The 22212-nt window shown below is 42.8% G+C and overlaps 1 protein-coding gene across 3 annotated transcripts in view; it reads left to right on the top strand.

The window, feature by feature from the left end:
• The first annotated feature begins 234 nt into the window (after positions 1-234).
• Positions 235-22212, top strand: part of igf2bp2a (insulin-like growth factor 2 mRNA binding protein 2a) — a 29759-nt gene continuing 7781 nt past the window's right edge. For 2 of the 3 annotated variants that reach the window (XM_037280907.1, XM_037280908.1), the window contains exons 1-10: positions 235-649; positions 1523-1583; positions 17449-17497; positions 18250-18301; positions 18534-18597; positions 18713-19006; positions 19076-19210; positions 19649-19771; positions 20569-20704; positions 21768-21905. In XM_037280907.1, coding sequence (XP_037136802.1) covers positions 475-649; positions 1523-1583; positions 17449-17497; positions 18250-18301; positions 18534-18597; positions 18713-19006; positions 19076-19210; positions 19649-19771; positions 20569-20704; positions 21768-21905 — 1227 coding nt within the window. In that variant the 5' untranslated portion in view covers positions 235-474. Of the gene's footprint in view, positions 650-1522; positions 1584-9437; positions 11192-17448; positions 17498-18249; positions 18302-18533; positions 18598-18712; positions 19007-19075; positions 19211-19648; positions 19772-20568; positions 20705-21767; positions 21906-22212 lie in introns of those variants that run through there. The other variant, XM_037280909.1, reaches the window with a different exon arrangement.

Below are 22212 nucleotides of genomic sequence, written 5' to 3' on the forward strand. Positions count from 1 at the left end.
AATTTAGCATTCAAATATTTCGTGATATTTTTTACTGGGACAATAATAAAAAGTAAAGCATTTTATGAGTCAAGTCTGAATTCGGGAAACCGTACATGCCACTTTCGAGGGTCTGAACCAGCAGGGAACCCCTCGTTATGCAGCATGCATCGTTTTCTTTTCTTTTTTTTTTTTTTAAAGAGGGGCGCTTTTATTTTAGAGGCGGTGCTTGTTGGCTCCAGAGTAGTGTCGTAACTCCCAGAGTCCCCGTGAAAAAGAGTTTGGCCAGGGCCAGAGTTGCTGCAAGGGGGGGCTTGCTTTGCTTATAGCTTAGTCTTTTCCAAGGGGGGTCTATCTATTGCCTTTTCCCCCCTCCCTCACCACCTTTTTTAATTTTCCTTTTTTCTATTTTCTTTTTCTTTTTGCAGCCTCGCTTAAGGATCTTTGGGATTTATTTCTCTGTCCACCGCCCTCCACCCTTGCTCCTGTCAGATCATGAACAAACTATATGTTGGGAATCTAAGTCCTTCGGTCACTGTGGAGGACTTGCAGCAGCTCTTCGGGGAAAGGAAGCTGCCCGCGGCCGAGCAGGTCCTCGTTAAATCCGGCTATGCCTTTGTGGACTTCCCCGACCAGAACGCGGCCGTAAAGGCTATCGAGATTCTCTCGGGTGAGTGAGAAGTGATGCTTTGATGAGATGACACGTTTTAAAAATAACGCACCGAGTCAGTCACAGGAGCTCATGCACAAATTATTAGTGTGCGTGTGTTTTGTGTGGATGTGGTTATGTCCCACGTTTGGTGAGTGTTTGGTGCGCGCGTCCAGACTGACTGAATCGATGATCGATTGCCTGACACTTTTTTGGGGGGAAACAGGCGCTTTAATGTCGTCCCTTAAAGACAACACAAGTGCCACAAGACGCATAATATGCGTAAAGATTCCGTTATAGAGTGCGCCGATTTTTTTGTGATCACCCCCGCTGGAATGCGTGCGCACGGGGTGCTCTTGATGCTTCGGGTAATTATTTTTCACTTATTTTTTCTCGTGATTTTTTTGAAGAGAGCCGAGCGACGCCCGCGCGGAAAACTTGTCACGTCCGTGTTCCTCGGACGTCTGGCCGTGTTTTTACGAGGTGTCTTGGCGGTGGGTCGCGGGGGTCCGGAGGAAAGAGCCCATAAACAGGTAGCTGGAGAAGGGGAGGCAGTGGGTGGGTGATGGAGGGGAGGCGAGGTGAAACGATAATTCCGGGGCTGCTGCGCTAGGCCACTCGGAACCGCCTCCACGAAAGATGGATTCTTCTTTACCCTCCCACACCCTCTTGCACCTTTACCTTCAGAATCGAACCCACTGCTGAGTCTGGTTCGGTTCGCGGGGCGCGATGTGGGAGTGCAAAGCATGGCTGCCTATTCCCCACGCACACACGGTTCCCATAATGTTACGTGCTTTTCTTGTGCTTTGAAAAGATTCCCACGGTTGCTTTGCACAAACTTTTACTCCTCTTTGTATTGTTTTTCTAACGCTGCATTGCCTTCTGCTCCCATAGGGAAAGTGGAATTGTACGGCAAGGTGATAGAGGTGGACTACTCTGTTCCCAAGAAGCTTAGGTAGGCCCTTTTCAGTGTGTAACAAACAAACACACACACACACACACACACACACACACACACACACACACACACACACACACACACACACACACACACACACACACACACACACACACACACACACAGCTTCCCAATGAAAAGTTAAAGTGGTCCACTTCTGCGCTACTGTTCCCAAGGAAGGAGCTTCGAAAGGCCTTTTTCGTGTCAGACGCGTGCACACACACTCCTACAAACTGTTCAGTGGTTCTCAATGAGAAATTAAAAAGGTCCTCTGGAAAATGTCTGACAAATGATCATCGAGATCATCTACACAGTCTCAATTAATTTTTACTGCCTCCCCCCAAAATTAGCTCCATTCAATCAATATTTACTGAAATTTTACGATTTGCTTTGTTCTAAAAATGACGAATAGAAGAAATACTAAAAACAATAGGTTTGGGGGAAAGCGTTTGCATTTTTTTACTGTAGATCCCGACAGAAAACTATAGATCGAGGTCTGAATTCCCTTAAATATATAATAAAATGTGTTACTTCTCTTCAACCTACAGGTTTGTGCTGTTTAATGTTGTTAAGCACGTTTCGCTCCACGCACACACATTTCAGTGTTGGTGGAAATACGTGGAGTTTGTTGTTGTGGCAAAATGAGCAAATATACATTTATTACATAAGTCTGGCCTAATTGTCAGTGCACCTGAATTGGATCATGACTACATTGAGGACCCCCCCCCCCACTCCAGCCGCCATACCAACCCCCATCGTGCTGTATCACCGCAATGCACAACGAGCAGCATACCAATCAGCTTCTTCACATGAACGTACGCGTATACGTGGAAAACGAAAGGCAACTCCCTGCGTCAATGACGCTTTGTGTCTTTCTATTTTTTTGTGTTTGCACCGCCACGCCGTTTCATCTCTCCCTCGCCGCAACAGCGCACTTTTTCCCTTTTTGCGCAATCTATACGCTTCCGCGGGTCCCATAGATTGCGCAACCGCCCCCTCGTCTAAATGGAGAAGCCACATTGCGTGACAAAAAGGTAAATATTCAAGCCCCTTGTGGAGGAACACGTGACTCCACCACTATACGCTTCCAGCGCCCCTCCAACCCAACCCCCCACTCTTCTTCCGTGCACGCGCTCCTGTGTTCACAACCCACGCGTTTTGGGGGGGAAGGGTTACGTGTACCCCGAGCAATTAAACCAACGTCGTAAACGTTTTAAAGTTGGATATTTTAAACACCATTTGGTGTGCAACGGCGTATTCGTGGAGCTCACCAACATGGCGCGCAATGGGTGCGCCACTCCCCTTCACAGTCAACGTGCACGTAGGCCATGATGGCCGAGCCTCATAATGGCTGCCACGATGGCCTTTTTTCCTGCGTGGGGCGGGATCACGCGGGGCAAAAAAAAAAAAAAAAAAAGTGCATACATGTGTGCTTAGCTGGAAGGGGGAAAAAAAGACAGCGTGTGTGCGTGTGAGAGTGTGGGTGGATCGCCTCGCCCACACATGTGGGAATGTACATACACTCCCCCCATTCCGCGTGTTAGGCAGCTCTTGCCAATTCCGCGGCGGTGCAACATGCATAGGCGAAATCACATGAGCGGCAGGTTACGTCTTTTCTACGTCGTGACTTCTTTATTTTTACTTGCGTTGAATGCAACTATTCAAGATTTCTGTGCCCTAGCGTAGAAATAATTACGGAACGTCCAAATAAGACGTCACAATGGCCGTAATAATTAGATTACAATGCATGTTAATTTAATTCTTTTATTGTATTCATCCCCATTGTGCAATCTTCTTACTAAACTCAGAATATAATTACAAATTTTAAACAGTATTCATTCGTATAATTTAATAAATAATTCTGTACACATTTCCTGTTATGTTGTTTTGTAGGTTTTTTTTCAGTTGAAATGTTTGTTTATATAATTAAATTTGACAAGAGTAATGACGAGTGTGTACGTTGTTCTCAGGCATTGTTTTGTGTGGATTTGTTGATTTAGTGTATTGTTGCCCATTTCTATTTATTTGAATAATTGGATTAACATTTTGATCTTTCTTTATATGTTCAATATAATACATGTTTTTCTCTTTAATAGCAGTTTGCTAGTTGTTTTTCTATTAAGGACTAGTTGTGGTTGTGACTAAGTTGTGGTTCATATATTTGCGTCAAATGTGTTTGGTTGTTGTTTTAGTTGCATATAAAATGCTGGAAAAAATTAAGACAAAGACTACAAAGTTTTGGCAAGTAAACTTTTAGGCTGTAATACCTGTTGCATTTTTGTCATTATACAATTAGTATAATGTTCATTAATAGAAACACGGAATTTTGTTAACTCTTGGTACTATAATTACGCCGATATTATCATTGATATCCAGCACAAGGAACATAAAGTATATATTTGTTCTTATTTGCAGGACTCAATTTTTTGTTCCTTTTTTTTTTTTTTTTTTTACATGCCGTATATTGTTTGCAAAGTTTGTTTCATTTCACATTGAAATGTTTTTTATTCTAACCCTGTCATTTAACATGAGGGAGAGTAATTCAATTTAGCAGGCACTATTTTTTATTTATTTTTTCTTCCCAAGCCGTATGGTCAAAATTCAATTAGACGACAGCGATTAAATTTGAGCAGGAAATTAAGTTGATAAATCTTTACTTTTTTATAACTGTGTTAGTTGATTGTAGCTTATCCTCTGTGTACAATCAACTGAGTTTCCATGAGGGTTGTCCATATCTTATTTATTTAATGAAATCATATGCAGCGTCGCTTGACTATTAAATGTAGTGACTGAAAGAATTTGCGCAAGTGTGACATTATCCGGTTTCTTTTAACGTGTTTGTGAATATTCTACATGTTTATTTGTCCCTCTGCATATTTGAGTGAAGTTGAATCCATTACAAGACCAATTTGCTGTTTTGCAGATAATTCTAAAAGATGTAAACAGCTGCATTGCACCACATCAGGTCAGCCTGTGAGTCAAAATAGCGAAAGGTGATAGCTATTAGTCAATCCGTTCCGAATCCATACAAAGTCCCCGCTTGATCACAAAGCTCTCGGCCATGCTGATCTCCCCCTGACTCAGTGTCTCTTATCACCTGATCTAGATTTTTTTTTTTTTTTAAATTTCTTTTTCTATTTGGCCTTTATTAATTAAACGCAATGTGTGAGCTCACGCTAACATCCTCATTTGTTCAGTGATCATTTGTTCACAAAAGCGCTGTAGTGTTTCTTTTGGCGTTTAGCGGACTCGATGTAGCGCGTTCGAGCATATAACTCGGGGGAGATGTGAGAAGATTGCAAATTGTGCAGCTCTGAGACCGGTAGGAATCACTATTAGAACTCCTGGAATCTTCTTTTACCAGCCCGGTGCTTCCACACACCGTGGCTCCCTCAGCATGTTTTCATTTGACTCCAACCTGTTGCCTTTCAGCCACAGGGATTGGCAAACTGGACAATTTTGCGAGAGGAGTTCACCCACAGTAGATTCAGATTAGATTCTTGGTTGGGGACATTAGAGAACTTGGCATCTTTCGACTGCGGCGAGAAAATGAGCAGAAATTGAGCCCATTCAATGACAAATGAACCAGCTCGGGTTTAAGATGTAAACAGATGAACCCGATTGCTTATTGAGCACACCTTTAGTGTTGCATATTTGTAGTTTGTATATCATCATGTTTTTGCAAAAGAGTCTTATTTGCTCAAGATGTTGCCTTAAAGTGCTCTTGCGTTTTTGCTGGTGTGCCGTAGCCCGGTAAAGCTACTCAGACAATTATTAACCTTTTTCAAGCGGGTAATTTTGCTTCATGTTTCTTGGATTCACTTTTTCACCCGTCCCCCAACTCCTTCCTATTTACATTCTTGAGCCTGCCATTGACCATAAAGAGAAGAGAATGATAGAGTTGTAATGGGAAATTTTATGTGGAAAAGAAAGAGAAAAGACAAATGCACCTGTTTTTTTTTATAGAAGAGAAAACTTTGCTTGTACGTCACATGCGTGCATCTGATCTGTTCACACTCTGCGTATGGACAACAGGTGAATCCCATTTGAAGTCATGCAGTGGGTTGTAAATTTTCAGCGCTCGCTCAGGGCACCCAAGGGTGTGGTCTCCACGGGGTGGGTGGGCAGCTGAGGCTTACGGCGAGTGGTGATACTCCTGCCATCGTCCTGTATCAACACCTCATAGTGTAACCGTGCACTGATGGCTTCCGAACAGGTGAAATGAGATGGCTGAAAGTCACATGTGTCCAGGCTGGATTTGGCCGGCCACACAACCCAGTGAGGCAGTCGAACGCAACTGAACTGGACGAAAAAAAAATCTGTGGAATATGAATTAAGCAGCAAAGTTCACCCAATTTTAATCATCTCCGTGGGCAGCCATTTTGCCTCCTTGTTTTTGACTGAAAATGACATCACAGTTGCTCAGGGCTGAGATGACTACCGTTCACAGCTTGGCTCCCGAATGTCAAACTCAGACAACAGTTTAGACGTGATCGTAACCTTGAGCAACTGTGATGCCATTTCACTCAACAGAAAGTGGCAAAATGGCCGCCTCCTTGAGCTAGATAAAAAGGTGTGACTCAAAATGTATTGTGCATAAAGTTTAGAAGGTGACTTCCTCTTATTTAGTTTATTTTCTAGTGTGAACATCCAAATGGCACCGTTTCTCATTTTCAAATGAAATCAGTGTATGCCGTCGCTTAGTCAGCGGGAGCTAAATTCCAGCTTCCACTATGACCGAGAACATAATAAGCAGTAAAAGCATGGATGGATGTCATCTTAAGACCTTTGTCATTTCTCAGCGGAGCAGAGAGTGCTGACTGGTTTGAGATGCAGGTCCAGCTTGTGTTGGGAGCGCTGGCTGTAGAGCGGTCAGAGTGCTGATTTTATTTGACAGCGAATACTACATATGCCAACAAGTAAAAATACCAGTGCTCGTTTCAGTTCTCCAAGGGCAGCAAAGGGAAAAAAGTGCTGAGTCCGATTGGGTGTCACCGCCCGAGCCCTTTTGTGACCTTTCTTATCCATAACCTCCGCTCGGAGCCATCGTTTTATTCTTTTCCATATGTATGCGCTCCCGTTGCGGGAACGGGACCAGCAGTTTTGCCTGGCTGGAAGCTGAAACGAACCCCCCACAAGACCGCCATTGTGCCTTCTCCGCTATCCCAGCGAGTAGAGGAGGACACACAGAGGGACTTCCGAAAGAGGCAGTGTCAGAGCCAGAGACGGGAATACTTGTGTGGGTGCGTGTCCGTTTCCCCGTCTGCTCATACACGAGGAGAACTACTGATAGAGGGCAGCATTGCTCCCCCTAGTTTGGATGCCTGCGGAGAGTTGGATGAATAATTAGATGCAGATTGATTGATAAGATGGATGGATAGATCCCTCATTAGCTTTAGAAGAGTTTTTTTTTTTCCTATTGCTTAACTAGAATACATCATATCAAACGTTAACGGATGGAACCTCTTTTTTCCCCAGACCTGACAGATCAAAATAGCTACCAAGCAAGACCTTTGGTATAATGGCTTTGTATTGAAAAAAGAAATAAATAAATAATTGCGGGAATTCAAACATGACTGTAGAAAAACGGCTTAAGAGGTGTAATTGTCCTCCGGAGTTTGTTTCTGACGTGGTGAAATCGGCTCTTAATTGCCTTTGCGTGTTTAGCCATTAAAACATATCAAATATCCATCCATGTATCCCAACACCACGTGAACAGGTTATTCAAGACTCGGCCTTGGCCGCTGTTGCTTCCTTTACTTCCTGCTCGAGTGCCATTTGATATTTGACAAGAATGACCTCATATATGGGGCCTGTTCTTTGAATCTGCTCTATGTGATTGATTGTCAGATTATGCAGACAGATGCCAGAAAGTAGACATAATCTTAATTTTGTTTTGGTTTTTCTAATTTGTTGTGGTTTTATTTTATTTTAGTATTTAAAAAAATATTTCACATTGTTTTGATACAACAAACAATGCTTTCTTTAATTTTGTTAGCGTTTGTAAGTGTATTTATTTGTCTTTGGTCCAGGCTTCTAACCGAGTGAGCAAACAAGCTTTTCTGAGTTTAGAACGACACCAAATACCAAAGTACAGGTGACTTTGACGCTCAAGGTCGCGAGCATAGAGTGAACGCAAACATTTGTAGAAACCTGTCGTGTTGTGGCACTCTACTGAGATATCCCTGAGGATTATTTTTTTATTTCTCTAAATCACCTGTGCTGAGAGATTCCCATGAGATGGATCACTATCACGCTCCTGTTTTTTTTTTTTTTTTTTTATAAACCCTACAATGGTGTCACAGCGCAGTGGACGTTGCTAGGTAACGGGTCACTTGATTCATGTGTATGCCGTGCGTTGCCTATATTTCCCGAGACACTGCCCTGAAATGTAGGTGAAGCGCTTGCACCAAAAAAAACATGCACGTCCAGCGGGTCAGTAAATATTTGATGGTGAAGCAGTCATGCATACGTCCTTGCTGTCGCACAATTTGAACTGGTATTTTCATTGATGGCGGTGCTACCGTTCACCTCCCTGCCTTCTCAAGGGAACGTCACACCCTACTTTCCACTGCAGCATTTGCCTCCTCCCCCTCCCTCTCTTCTTCCTCACATGTGCACGTTTTGTGTCAGCGGATCCACGTTATTGCTACGCTCAATTGAGCCCTTACGTGAAATATGGGCCTGACTTCCAGTATGAACCGGAACCAGTGTTTTGTTGACATTGTAACTGGTCGCGTGAGTTGACTTTCTACAGATCTAAACAACATAGGGCCCGCCGTCAGTTGTCGTAGTTTGTAGGAGAAAGCATTAAAGCAGATGTATTAATATTAAAAAAAAAAAAGTCTACCTGCCACTTTGGATGTCTTACAAGAAGTTGTGCTCATAATTGTTTCTCCATCAAAGCTCTCAGGAATGAGGTAGATAATGCCGTGCACACCGCTGACCCCCCCTCCAGCTGCCTTCCAACAATGTCGCCGCTTCCTGGCACAGTGTGGCAGCGCTGAATGAGGCCAGCTGTGCATGAGTGGGTGTAAATAGTGTACGACTGTATGCTATGTACTGTAAGCTGAATGTGAGCCTCCCCTATCGCATCGTGTAACGGAGACAGGCGTTTTATTCTTAGCAGCTTCCTCCTTTTTGGCATTCCTCAACAGCATTACACAGTGTGTGTATGTGTGTGTCCTCTATAGAACGTCCTCGTGTCTCTGACGCCATTCCCTGAGCGGGAGTCAGTAGTTCATCTCAGTCGGATAATTGCTGGTGATTTGTTTTCTCTTTTGGGCAAGAAGTGTGTTAGAAGTGACTGGAAGCGGTTGTTTTGATGCTGCAGCATATCGGATGAAAGATAGAAGGGAAACTCACACGTTTGCGTGTTGTTTAATAGCTGCCGATGTGTGACTCAAGTGAGGGATTTCCTAACCTATCTTTTTGCCCTCCACCTCTCGAGTCTCAACCTAGAAAGTCACTAATTACGTCATGGGGAATACCTGATACACAGAATGTTACAAGCAAAATGTTTCTGTCCTTTTTTATGTTTTTAATGCAAATTGGATTTCCCGTTGATGTGTTGTTTTTTTTTTTAAAAAGAGTTTTGAGCATATTCCCGCACAGAGAATACCTTTTCACTGCTAGAAAGTTCATCACCCGGATTAAAAAAAAAAAGATCTAAATTTAAAAGTTCTCTTACTTTTGTGTACAATTTTCAGTCATTAGTTATTAGACTATGAAAATCATTTATTTCAACAGAGTTAAATTCATCTGAGAATGATTATGAAAGCAAAACAGTCTGTAAATGTTTGCAGATTTATTTGTTGTTGTGAGTTGGAGTTTTTAAATCCCAGGCAAGGCTAGAAATTAATTAGTTGTGTTACTGTGATGCAAATGTATTTATTTCTGACGCAAGTGCGCAGGTGCATGTAAATGTGCTGAAACGCTTTTTTGTTTGTTTGTTTACAAAGCAGCACTTTGACTGCACAGTACCTGCGACATATGGCAAAAACATTACACTCACCTGCTCGGTTAAAAAAAACCAGTTTATCGTGATTCACACCTGTCGCACTCCTAAGCAATTTCTAGTTTGCTTCCTACTTAAACCCCCGCCTCATTTATAAGCGACGGATTTGGAGCCATTTTAGCCAACGGATTAAAGTCTGCCAGAGATAATGCCACTTGAGCCACTTTTGAGTCACGTGACACAACACGGCCCAAGGTTTTTTTGTTTTTGAGTTGTATTATGTTTTTTAAGACACTGAAGGTTGCACATAATATATTTGACCATGTCATGAATGAATCTCTGATATTGTTTCGATTTTTAATCCTAACAGGCTGCCGGACGTTTTATACACCATAACCGCAGTTGTATTGTATTTTCTGTATTCGTTATGCCGGTGACTCTAAAAGGATGCTCCCTCTAGTGGTACATTTATCTCTTTTGTTTTAAGAACTCTTAGGCCCGCTATGCTACTATTTTTAACATCAGTTCAAGCTTATATCTATAGCCCTCAGCCCTTGTTGTAATACTGGACAATATGGTGGTACTTGTAAATAGCTGAGTTTATTTTTAGGTGCTACTTGGTGTAAAAAGCCAAGAGCCACTGACTGTTCAGCATCACAGCCAGGGGTTGGATCCTCTTCTAGCTGACTTGGGGAAAGTCTGGCAACAACCTGCCAGTCAAGGCAATTATTTTTGGTTGTAGCTGCATTCTCAATGTTGGGTGTTTCAGGTTTCCGCATTGTACTTGTTGGCCAGACACTCGTCAATCCAGTTCATATTCCCGCGAGTATTTTCATATGTAACGCATGCTAACACTCCCCCCCTACACGTGACGCCAACTGATGTCGGTACACTCCACGCCGAACAAACAACGCGCTGTGTATTGATCCCTAAATGCTACGAGCTGGTACCTTTTTGCCCATTCACAACCATCAATCAACGTCAAGGTGGTCCTGAATTAAAAAGCGTGCCGGCCTTTATCGTCATCTATCATTTGCAAAACAATGTTATGTTGCAGCAATCATGCGATTAAAAACCCTAAGACATATTTTTTAAATAAATAAATCACGATTTGATAATGTTCTTTAATTACTAGTTGACTGTTTGTCGTCAGAATGAGACAGGCCGCACTGTCGCCATTATAAAACTCATTGTACAGGCAATATTTTAATTATTAATGTTTAGTGTAGTCGCGCATATTAAAGTATAAAGAGAAAAAGACTAAAAGAAGACTGCACATAATGTCAATGTGAGTGTGAATGCTGCTAGGCTTTTGCACGTATCACTACACACACACACACACACATGGTACACTGCCAAAGAGAAGAGGACGTTTGAGGTTTTACGTCATGTCGAGTATGCGTGTGTGCAGTATTGATCCAGGTTAACCCCGCCGGGACCTGCGCCGATAGTCAAGCAGGCACTTGGACAGGCTCAGCCCTCGGCCCTCCACCTCCACTTGCAATAGCTTATGGTGGGCAGATTAAAGGATGAGACCTGATGAACAAGCTGCACGCACATAAAGCAGCGAGCGGCCGTGAGGGGCAAGCGGGTGGCGCCGGCCCGCGTCTACCTGTCGAGCGGGGGAACACTTTGCATGCATGTGGGGGTAAGCGCACCGCGTTGCCTCGATCGTACCGTGTGCAAACCTGCTGACTGTCACTCATTTTGGCTGAAAAGAAAATGCAAATGTTTTGTGTTGCCCTGCGAGAGACCACAGGCATTCTCAATTGATCAAACACGCATGCTGAGGAAAAAAAGCAAAGCACTTTTTTTTAGCCGTTTGTTATTGTTCCCATGTCGATTTTCTCTTCGTTTGCATGTGAGTAGTACCTGCTTGCGTGCCATAATTTGGCTTCAAAAATGCACATATCCCACGTTTCTTTCCACGCGGCAGGTCACTCTCACCGACAAAACAAAACCACCCCCGGAGTCATAACGATGGCCAAATTTATAGAACAAACTGAAGAAGTAGGCGTGCTGTGGCTCTGCCACAAGCTTCTCGCTTTAGTGACTGCAGGAAGACGGGGGAGGAGACAGATGTTGTATCGACATGACATATATATGATGTCAAACAAGTGCTGTCAAAAGGAGCCACGCAAAATTTTCAATCCAGAACCTGAGCAACAGTCTAAATTATTAAGCCCTCTAGTTGACAAACGAGGCTCATTTGGAATGCTACCAAGCTACCGGAGAGTTCCGTGAAGAATGTCCCCAATACACAATACATTCACACGTGTTTGAGGCATGCTGCAAGAAGTCGACAGGGGCTGAATCACGATGGCGTATAGCGGCTGTGGTGGAATGTGCTGTTTTTATTTCAATAGTAAGCGGAGCTTTTCTAATGTTTTCTGTGCGCTCCGAGACCACATTTATAGTGATGACATCAGAGAAGTGAAAGTCTTATCCACGGCAGTATGGCCAAGTAGCTTTGTACGTAACTGATTTTGTTTTATTTGGGTTTCTGCAATCAAAACACTGATAGTGACAGTGTCAACTTGACATGAGTGATTGCAGCGGCTTTCACTTGTTTTGACATTTTTTTGTGCGAGCTTGTACAGCGAGGAGCATCATCGGTGGGACAGACTTTCATACAGTGTGTGTGTGCGCGCGTGTGCATGTGTGTGTGTGTGTGAGACTCGGCAGACTGATAGTTATGGTGTGTGTCTGTGTACTTTTACAATTTGTGTGCACTAAACAAATAGATCTTGATGTTGTCTCTCTCTCTGAAAGGACAGACAGATGGTCACATGATATTTTAAGAAGTGATTGCACAATGATCTTCAGAGACAACAACAACGCTGTAGCTGTATTACACCCTCTGTAATAAAACCACACACAATGAGGAGACATTACAGTCACAAGTTTTACTTGTAATGGCAATAAAGCATAATGGGAAAAGCTCCTCCAATTATCTTTGCAGTCATAAGAAGCATCAGTTGTGCACCGAAAGTGCTCTCAATAGATTTCAAAATAAGAGCAAGCAAATACTAATCAGTGATCTTGTAAGGACATTCAGCTTGAATTTAGATTTTGGATCAAATGTTACATGAATACCATTGAAGGAAATGGTAAGCTATTGTAAATTAATACACTAATAAGGTAAAATATATTTTCATTAAACGTGAATTGAAGTGGGCGAGTATGTGAATGGCCAAATATAAGAGATTATAAATAGATTAAATATACAGATTTGTTCAAGAATGAATGATTTCAAACCCTCTCTTGAGACGAGGCCGTGCGCCTCTATTGGAGTGACGTGCATCCGCCGACTCGCACTGCTTCTTCCTCCCTTTAGCCGAGAAAAGAAGGCGGCAAGCTCACAGTTGCACCCCGATGAGCTCTCGCCCGCAAAGAGTTGATAAGGGAAACGCAGGCGCTCAGGCGCTTCCTGCTGAGATGAGATGCTCGGCAGCACGGAGGAGCGAGCGCTTCGTTACTGCTGTGGTCTTTGCGTGTAGAGAAGGTGCAAGCCTTTTATGTGTGCTGAGGAATTCAAGGATGCATCTATAAAGGGAATTGTCATACAGTATTATGTCTGTTTACATTAGGTGGTAATTTGAAATGACAGATTGAAGATGACATTGTTTGTGAGTAGACACCATGATAATAATGGTTTAATTGTGTGTATGAATACAAAGGGACAGAGTTCTGATTTATGTGTGTGACAACCAGATGTTTAAATTTTTTGAATAGGGCGGTGTTCATGTTCCAAATCGAGCCGTTTGTTTCAATGAGAATGAACGCATATACTGTGCGTTTACGAATATATATATAAGTAGGATATAATGACTAGAAACATAGAAAGTTCTGAGGGGTGGGACACCTCACTAGGTTACAATAATTAGTCAGCAGTCAAGGCATGGTGAGGGCCTCCAAAAGGCCTGTCTTTATGTAGATAGAAGAATCAGATTAAATAGCAATTCTAAGTGAACACAAATAAAACATTAAAATTTTCTTTTTTATTCACCGATTATTCTTCCGCTTAGTTTAGAGAAGGATTTTTTTGGGTCAAATGTACACGAATACAACACAACTGGCAATTAGGCTGAAATGCCAATCAGTCACCAAAGCATTTCTGCAATCTGAGGTTTTTGATTTTTCTCAAAATGGCTAATTTACATTTGAACAGTTGCACTGGCCTAAAAGAAAGCAAACAAACAAACAAACAAACAAACAAACAAATAAATAAATAAATGAATAAATAAATAGCGGATTTTCTTTGCATCAAAAAAACTTGGGAGTGAGTTAAAGGCTGTGTGGGGTTTTATTTATTTTTTTTCCTGGTGAGAGCGAGACATGCTGCCGACAGGCCCAGTGGACTGAAAGGCTATTTGGGATGTCTCTTTATTCATCCAAAGTGAGCCTCCCGCTGGGCCTGCGAGCCGTCACCGACAGCACGAGCTTGTGCTCACAACTAGGAGGTAAACAACGCTTTCAGAGGGCCTCATTACACACAATTATTTCACCAATGTTTTTATCCTTTGCTGTGGAAAAAAGGGACCATTTTGTCCTCAAGCCCCAAATTCTTTGCTTTAGATGTTACAATTTTGGCCTTCAATAACAATTTTTTTTTTGTATGTGAAATAATCATTTTTATAAATTTAGCAACATGTAGGAAGATACAGCTGAGAAAATTTGGTTCATTATTATATCTAAATGTCAAATTACAATGTGACATTTGCGTTGCGTTCTCTCTGTCTCTCGCAGTCTCTCCACTGGTGGTTTTACCTCAATTCATCAAATGCATTACAAAATCATAACCTTTTGTGTACCAGAAGAATAACTTCATAATTTTACCAAGGCTATTAGTAATGTGCTTTTCGCAAAATATTTTTCAAAAATGCAGAAAGTATCACGTGTAAAATACTACAAATGCAAATTTGTATTGAACAGGCATAGCAGCAATAAAACACTGTAAAACTTCACCAGCTCATAAAATACAGTCATCTAGTTTAAGTGGTTAATAAAATAATAGCAAAAATCCATCTGTTGTTGTAAATGTACATCAGTTGTTTTGTGAGCGAAACAATCGTAATAACCCTTAATGTGTCAACTTCAATGTGTTGTAAATTAGAAATAAAGCTTAGCACTTTTAGTTGTGAGACTAAACAACTCAAATCTTCAAAGAATTTGAGTTGCACGGAATAACTCAAATATTGTTATAATTGTTATAATTCATTCACTTTACAAAAATATCAACGTGAAGTGACTTCATTTAGTTTATTTATCATTTTTATGGCCATACAGTAAGAGTGAGTCATACAGATTAAGAACTCCTGGAAGTGCTTAAGTGATTTAACTTGAGCTTTTCTGTCAATGATCTCAATCGTCTTCAGAATGCGTTGACGAGTGAGCAGCCTCTTTCCTGCCCGTCCAAATCCGCGGGACCGCCCTGTGTGCTGTGTACGCAGACGCCGCCATTTAGCTGTTACAGGTGGGAGCGGTAAATATTAGCTTTTCAAATGAGCGTGGCCACTCTTGGCTATCCAAAGGCCAAATTGAGAGGATTTCTACCGCCCCCCCTCCTTATTGGCAGGCAGCTAACAAACATTAAGTGACCATTCTGTGTGAATCCTCCTCTCATTTGGCGCACTTGGAAAGGAGGAGCCGAGGAAGGGCTCTGGGTTCACCTTGTGTGCACGTGTGTAAACAAAACAGTCCACATTGGCATGGGGGTCTCACCCAACTCTACAGACAGACAGACAGACAGACAGACAGACGGGCAGGGGATGTTCTGCATAGCGTGTAGCCACAGGCATGCTTAAAATGGGCAAGTGTCACTTTTTCCAAAAAGATCCTGGAAGCTGCATATTTGCGAGCGACGGGGCATTGTGTGGTGAGGTGCACCAAAGAAGAAAGGCAGCGAAGGATGACTCTGGTGTGCGGAATCATTACAGTAACAATATGTGGAAAAAAAGAGACATCCCTTTTCACACGCACCACACACCGCATTTGAATTTCCAGGCTCTGCGGTATATAAACAAAACTCCAACAAGGCCCTTTTTATAGCAATCATATTCAATTAAAAGATCCCACCACAATTCTATCCAGCCGGCTGGTGAGCAGGTAAACTATCCAGCTGTTCATTTTCGACAGCGCTCATCCGTGTGAGTGAGCTGGAGCCGAGCCCAGCTGACTTTACACTCTGGACGAATCGCCAGCCCATCGCGGGGCAAAAATAGACAAACAACCAGAAGCACACTTAATTTAGAGTCCTTAATGGATCTACCATGTACGTACGTACGTGAGTTCAGTGAAGTTCCTTGTTTTTTTTGTTTTTTTTTTGCTTAACAGTGCGAGATTTGTGGATTCCGTAGTTTTCATTAATCCTGGCTAAGTTATTGGACTTTTTGTAAAGTGAAATCAAAAGGGCAGATCCTGGTGATATAATATTTGTTGATTTCTGTTTTTGATGTACTCCTAGCTAGTATAATGGTCCTCATTTGGACTTGGCAACAGCCCCCTCTTTGGCAGCCTCCTTCTGGACTTCAGCTCGACTGACATTTGATCCCGAGAACACGGACTAGCGGCATCAAGTGCAGCACGCGAACGGGCGCGGATCAGTGGTGTCCATTAGCACAATCAATAGGGAAGACCTCACTTCAAGTCCTCGCCGCATCCAAGCAGACATTTCTGAGCTGTTCTTTCCATACTGTGACATTTTGCTTAGCTAGAAGTTGCTTACGACACACTGATACAACCTATTTTGCCTCGCACTGTGTAAGTCATCCACTCACTCCAAAGCAAAATCAATTTCAAGCCTCGTTTAATAGTCACGCACATGCCAAACAGTCAACTCATTTGTTTGTCGTATTGGATGAATGAGGTGAAGAGTGGAATGTCCTGTGTGAATCTCAGCCTCTCTCCTCCTCCTCCTCTGCTCTCTCTTCTCTTTTTTTCTTGTTCCCTGGAGGAGCACAGTCAGAACGAGTCATTCATTCATGTCCTGCTGCCCGCATGTGCGTCTTTCCAGAAAGCTTGGCCAGCCCACCGCAGACGCTAATTTCTCCCACTCTCACCTCTCCTCCAGCTCTCTCCATCACTTCAGCTCATGGAATGTCTGCTAATTGTCCTCCAAAGTGCTCTTAAGGACTTTGGGGGTTTTGCGCGAGTGTGTGCTGTTTTTTTTTTTTTTTTCCTCCACATAAATGTCTGCTTCTTTTGGAAATCGCAGCACTTGTGTTGACTGCGCCGCTGCTTGTGTTGTTTCTCACACTTTGTGGTCACGGGGCGGTTTTGTGTTTGAGCTATTAAGAGAAAATTGTGGTGATAAAACAGCATGATGTGGAAATTTAATACCAAAAGCTGTTCAAAAGAGTACGTACTAATACTGTGAAACAATCTTGAGTTTTCTTATTTCATAACACACTTAGAGGCAGAATGGTGGGCTAATGGTTAGCGCATCTTGTCGCAGGTTCAAATGTCAGGTTCTGATTTGTAGAATTTTAATTTAAATGTGTAAATGAAAAAAAATAGTGAAATAAAACAAAACACGGGAGCAGTTCCATGACTTGTCTCACTTGACCGAGATGATCGCTAAGCCCGGCAATGAGGCTGCTAAATGGTGATGTGAGCTAGCTGTAACCATGGCAACTTAGACACACTATGCGTGTAAAGATTTAACCTTGCCTGCAAAAAGAACAACCTGGGAGGTGTTACGCAGCCCCCGCTAACCACGTCTCTCATCTTAAGGAAATAATTATCGCTTGGAAGAAAACTGGAGTGTAAAACTATCAAATAGTTCTATTAATAGAATTGGGTGGGAAATGCATGTAGTTGATATGAAATGCAACAATGGATATAAAAATATTCCCGTGTGCCTGTCTCGGTTTGTAATTTTCACTGTCTCTCCCATCTCCGCAGGAGTAGGAAGATTCAGATCCGGAACATTCCTCCTCATTTCCAGTGGGAGGTGAGTTGTGTGTGCACGTCCATTACACCCTTTTGGTTTTCAAACTTGACCCGACTTCCTTGGTTCATTTCCCTCGACCCCATTTTTTTCTACAAAACAAATTTAATAAAATAATTTATTAATAATAAAATAAAATAATTTACAACGTATCAATAAATTAAAAAAACAAGTAAAAATATGTGTCAAATTGTTTGTTTTATTGATAATTTTATATGTAATGTACAATAAAGGGCGGCTCGGTGGCGCACTGGGTAGCACGTCCGCCTCACAGTTAGGAGGGTGCGGGTTCGATTCCACCTCCGGCCCTCCCTGTGTGGAGTTTGCATGTTCTCCCCGGGCCCGCGTGGGTTTTCTCCGGGCACTCCGGTTTCCTCCCACATCCCAAAAACATGCTTGGTAGGCCGATTGAGCACTCCAAATTGTCCCTAGGATTGAGTGCGAGTGCAAATGGTTGTTTGTCTCTGTGTGCCCTGCGATTGGCTGGCAACCGGTTCAGGGTGTCCCCCGCCTACTGCCCGATGACGGCTGGGATAGGCTCCAGCACTCCCGCGACCCCCCGTGGGGACTAAGCGGTTCAGAAAATGGATGGATGTACAATAAAGCAATTCACCAATTAGTTAATGACATAAATAGTATGATAACACATGCAGACTGATTCAGTGCAGTTTCCAGAATGTCCATGTAGTACTTTTTTTCAATTTTTTTATTCCCCCACATCTCTATTTAATTTAACGCTATCATGTCTCCGTTAGGATTTCGACGGTCTGCTGGCTCGATATGGTACTGTAGAAAATGTGGAACAAGGTACGCCACTCTTCTTCTGTGTCTGATTTCATCACATTGGTGCACTGCTATTTCCGTTTTCCACTTAGTTTCTCCTGGTGTTGCTTGTTTGTTTATGCGAGTACCAGCGCTACGCAGTCTTAAATTGACACATTCGTCACTTAGGAAGTTGAGCAGTGCTACAGGAAATAGTTATCGCTACATAATGATGATGACATCTTCTGACATGTGATGTATGCTTCTTCTCTGACAGTCAACACTGACACAGAAACAGCCGTGGTGAATGTTACGTACGCAACCAAGGAGGAAGCTAAAGAGTGAGTAAAACAAACAGAGATGCCTACTTGGGCGTGATTGCTTAAATCTAGACTGACTCAATTGAAATTTATTTTCCTGCCGCTATATATTTACTGTTGGTCGTCAACCCTCCAGAGCCATTGAGAAGTTGACAGACCAGCAGTGCGACGACTTCTCCTTGAGGGTGTCGTACATCATGGATTTGGACGCCGCTCCGCCAGCACAGGCCGCCCGAGGTCGACGCGGCGGCCGGTTGTCACGAGACCAGGACACCCCTCAGCCCGGACCTTCGGGAGGCTTTGGCGCACCGCGGACCCGACAACAGCAGGATTTTCCTTTGCGCATGCTCGTGCCTACTCAGTTTGTAGGCGCCATCATCGGCAAGGAGGGACTCACCATCAAGAACGTCACCAAGCAGACGCAGTCCAAGTAAGCGACTTGGCGAGGCAACACCTCCTGAATAATTGTCGTTATGACGTCATTGCTTTCCCACGACAGAGTGGACATCCATCGGAAGGAGAACGCAGGCGCGGCCGAGAAACCCATCACCATCCACTCATCGCCGGAGGGCTGCTCCTCGGCCTGCCGCATGATCCTGGACATCATGCAGAAGGAGGCCAACGAGACCAAGACGTGAGTTGACGTTCACGTTACGTCCAGGAAGGGATGAGCCAGCCATAAACGTCCGTGACCTATAATCTTATCCTTTAACCCGCCAGCGACACCTTTTAATCTCAGCGTGCGTTCTCCCCGTGGACCACTAACACAGTAAACACACAACACACCTCACACAGGCTGAAACGTGACGGCGGCTTAGTGTTGCACAAAGACGGACAGCATATCTAATTGGCTTTGACTTTTAACAGCGCCTCTATGCTATAATTGTAGAAGCGCCAGTCTTAGCTAGCTTGAAGTTTTAGAGGAAACCCCCTTGTAAGGATCATAAAAACATTGCTTCATTAATAACTAGCTTGAAGTTTTAGAGGAAACCCCCTTGTAAGGATCATAAAAACATTGCTTCATTAATAGCTGCTTGTGATTAAGTATGAATTTAACGTACTTTGTGCGAAGGCCGGAGGAGATTCCTCTGAAACTGCTGGCCCACAACAGCCTGGTGGGCCGCCTCATTGGGAAGGAGGGCCGCAACCTGAAGAAGATCGAGGAGGAGACAGGGACCAAGATAACCATCTCCTCGTAAGTCACGTCTGTTCCTCTCCTCGTTTGATCACGCCTTTCTACAAGATGTTGCGAACAACTCTTCATGCGAGTATCATAAATGATAAATTGAACGTGTGTTGCCAAGACAAACTTTGTATAAGGCAGTTCCCAGACATGAAGAGTTGAGTAACATGGATTCAAGTATAGCATGTGAAGGTGCATTGGAAAAAATATTTAAAGTATAATGATGAAAAAAAAAAAAAGAGACTTATTCACTACAAACAGGTGCATCTCTATTAATTAATTTATCTTAGTTGAGTAGTAAATTACAGATAAATTTTTTTTTTTTTTTTAAACCCCACTTGATAACTTGTTCAATGTTTGCGTTTCACTTTTGGAATTGAACTACTGAAATAAAACTTTTCTGCCATTGAGTTGAATATATTGAGATGCACCGATATATTTTCTAGGCACGTTTAAGCCCAGAATGGGTAATGTTGGTTAACTGGTTTAATGGTTTACTATTTATTTATTGGAATTAAAGTGAAATCACTTGAAGTCAATATCAAGGGCATGAAATTAGGAATAATTTTAGTGTATGGTCTAATTGCACATGATGTCTCAGACTTAATGAACATGTACTAATAAAAAAAATGTGTTGTTTATCAGCACAAATGTTTATGCCCGTTTTGAAAGGCCCAAACGTCATTAACTGCTGAGGGAGATACATGAGGATCCAATTAAAATCCAGCCCAGCCCACTTTGTATTAAGCAAAATCAGCCTTATATTCTTTGTTTGCACAATGCTTTGACACATCTGTGTTTGTGTGTAGGTTACAAGACTTAACCATTTACAACCCAGAAAGGACCATCACGGTGAAGGGTATCTTGGAAGCGCTTTGTAAAGCCGAGGCGGAAATCATGAAGAAACTGAGGGAGGCGTATGAGAACGACATCGCTGCTATAAATGTGAGTGTGTGCCAGCTCATCATCTGCGTGACTGTGTGTGTGTGTGCAGGTTGCATGCTATATAAGAGGCGGTAGAAGCTCAGTCATTAGCCACTGCTGGCAAACAGAGAACATCACACGATCGCTTCACAGTCGTCTGACTCTTCCTAGAGGTTCTGACTCACGCCTTCCTTCTCCCCGCTGTGCACGTGCGAATCGTCCCCGTAACGCTGCTCATTCCCAGCATCCATCTGATCCCCCCCTATGACATCATCATTCAGTCCGAGGAGGCAACAACAGTGTTTGTTTACTACTTGGACACACATTGATAATTTTGCTCTTGACTTCATTCAGGAAGACAATATCGACAATTTGTCGCCGTGCGGGCATTCTAAAATTTTGCTTCAAATGAAAGCCGAAATATGAAAAAAAAATAATAATAATATGGTCCACCAATCAAAAGAGGCAACCCCACAGCAAACAGTAACTTGTCGATAGTCTAAATATGTGAGCTATGTGCGCGTCTCCTCCAATATGTGAGCACTGTCTAGTGGACTATGATGGTATTACATAAGGCACGTTCCGCCGTGCCACTTTTTACCCCGCAAAAGTATGTCATGCTGTTAACCTTTCTCTTAACAAAGTACGACTTAAAAATTATTCTCAAGTTAATTTGTTGTCATTACCATTTTACCATTAATACCTTCTGTACCTAAATGTTTTCATTCGTTTTTTCTTCACTTCCTCAATTAATCTTTCATCAAATTTTCCTTGAAATGTTCAACTGAATCAAATTCTGAGCTGTTGGTATTGACTTTGTGGCTGTATTCCGTAATGCTGCTTTGAATGTTTTAAGGGCTCATATATTATTATTATGCCTGTAGCAATAGCTAGCTTATTTTTCTCAGAATTCCTGGAAGTAAGGGGTTTCAAAGTACTAAAACTAAAATACCCCAGGACTGGACTAAATAAATTTAGGCAGTATTCTTGGTTCAAACCTACAGCGGTCCTCCAAAAGTTCCAAGTACCAGAGTTCACGCTTATTGAATACCCTCATCATGATTTGTCTTCTGTCTCGTTCCAGCAACAGGCCAACCTTATCCCGGGCTTGAACCTCAACGCTCTGGGCATCTTCTCCTCTGGTATGCCGGTGCTGCCCCCAGCTGCTGGACCTCGCGGCTCAGCCAACTCTGTGGCACAGGCAGGATACAACCCATTCTTAGTAAGTCTCCCTCTGCCTTGTCTGTCTGTCTCTCTCGCTCTCTTGCTGAGAAACTGGTGGACCAAACAAGAGCATGACCTAACAAATAACTTAGATACCTATCCTCCCCATATCTGCTGCGAATAAAATTGGGAAGCGTACCGGAAGGACAGACCGTTAGGAAAATCAGTCAGAAATGCCTACGAAGCGCTAACAGGGTTGGACGGCCGTCGTCATACACGACTTTTAGTCAAAAGCGACTAAATGTGGTGATCTTACGTGGTACGGCAGGCCTTAGAATAACTTCGATTCTAGCTTTTGATTGGCG

The sequence above is a fragment of the Syngnathus acus genome, chromosome 21 (assembly GCF_901709675.1).
Source record: "Syngnathus acus chromosome 21, fSynAcu1.2, whole genome shotgun sequence".
In the NCBI taxonomy this organism is placed as follows: domain Eukaryota; kingdom Metazoa; phylum Chordata; class Actinopteri; order Syngnathiformes; family Syngnathidae; genus Syngnathus; species Syngnathus acus.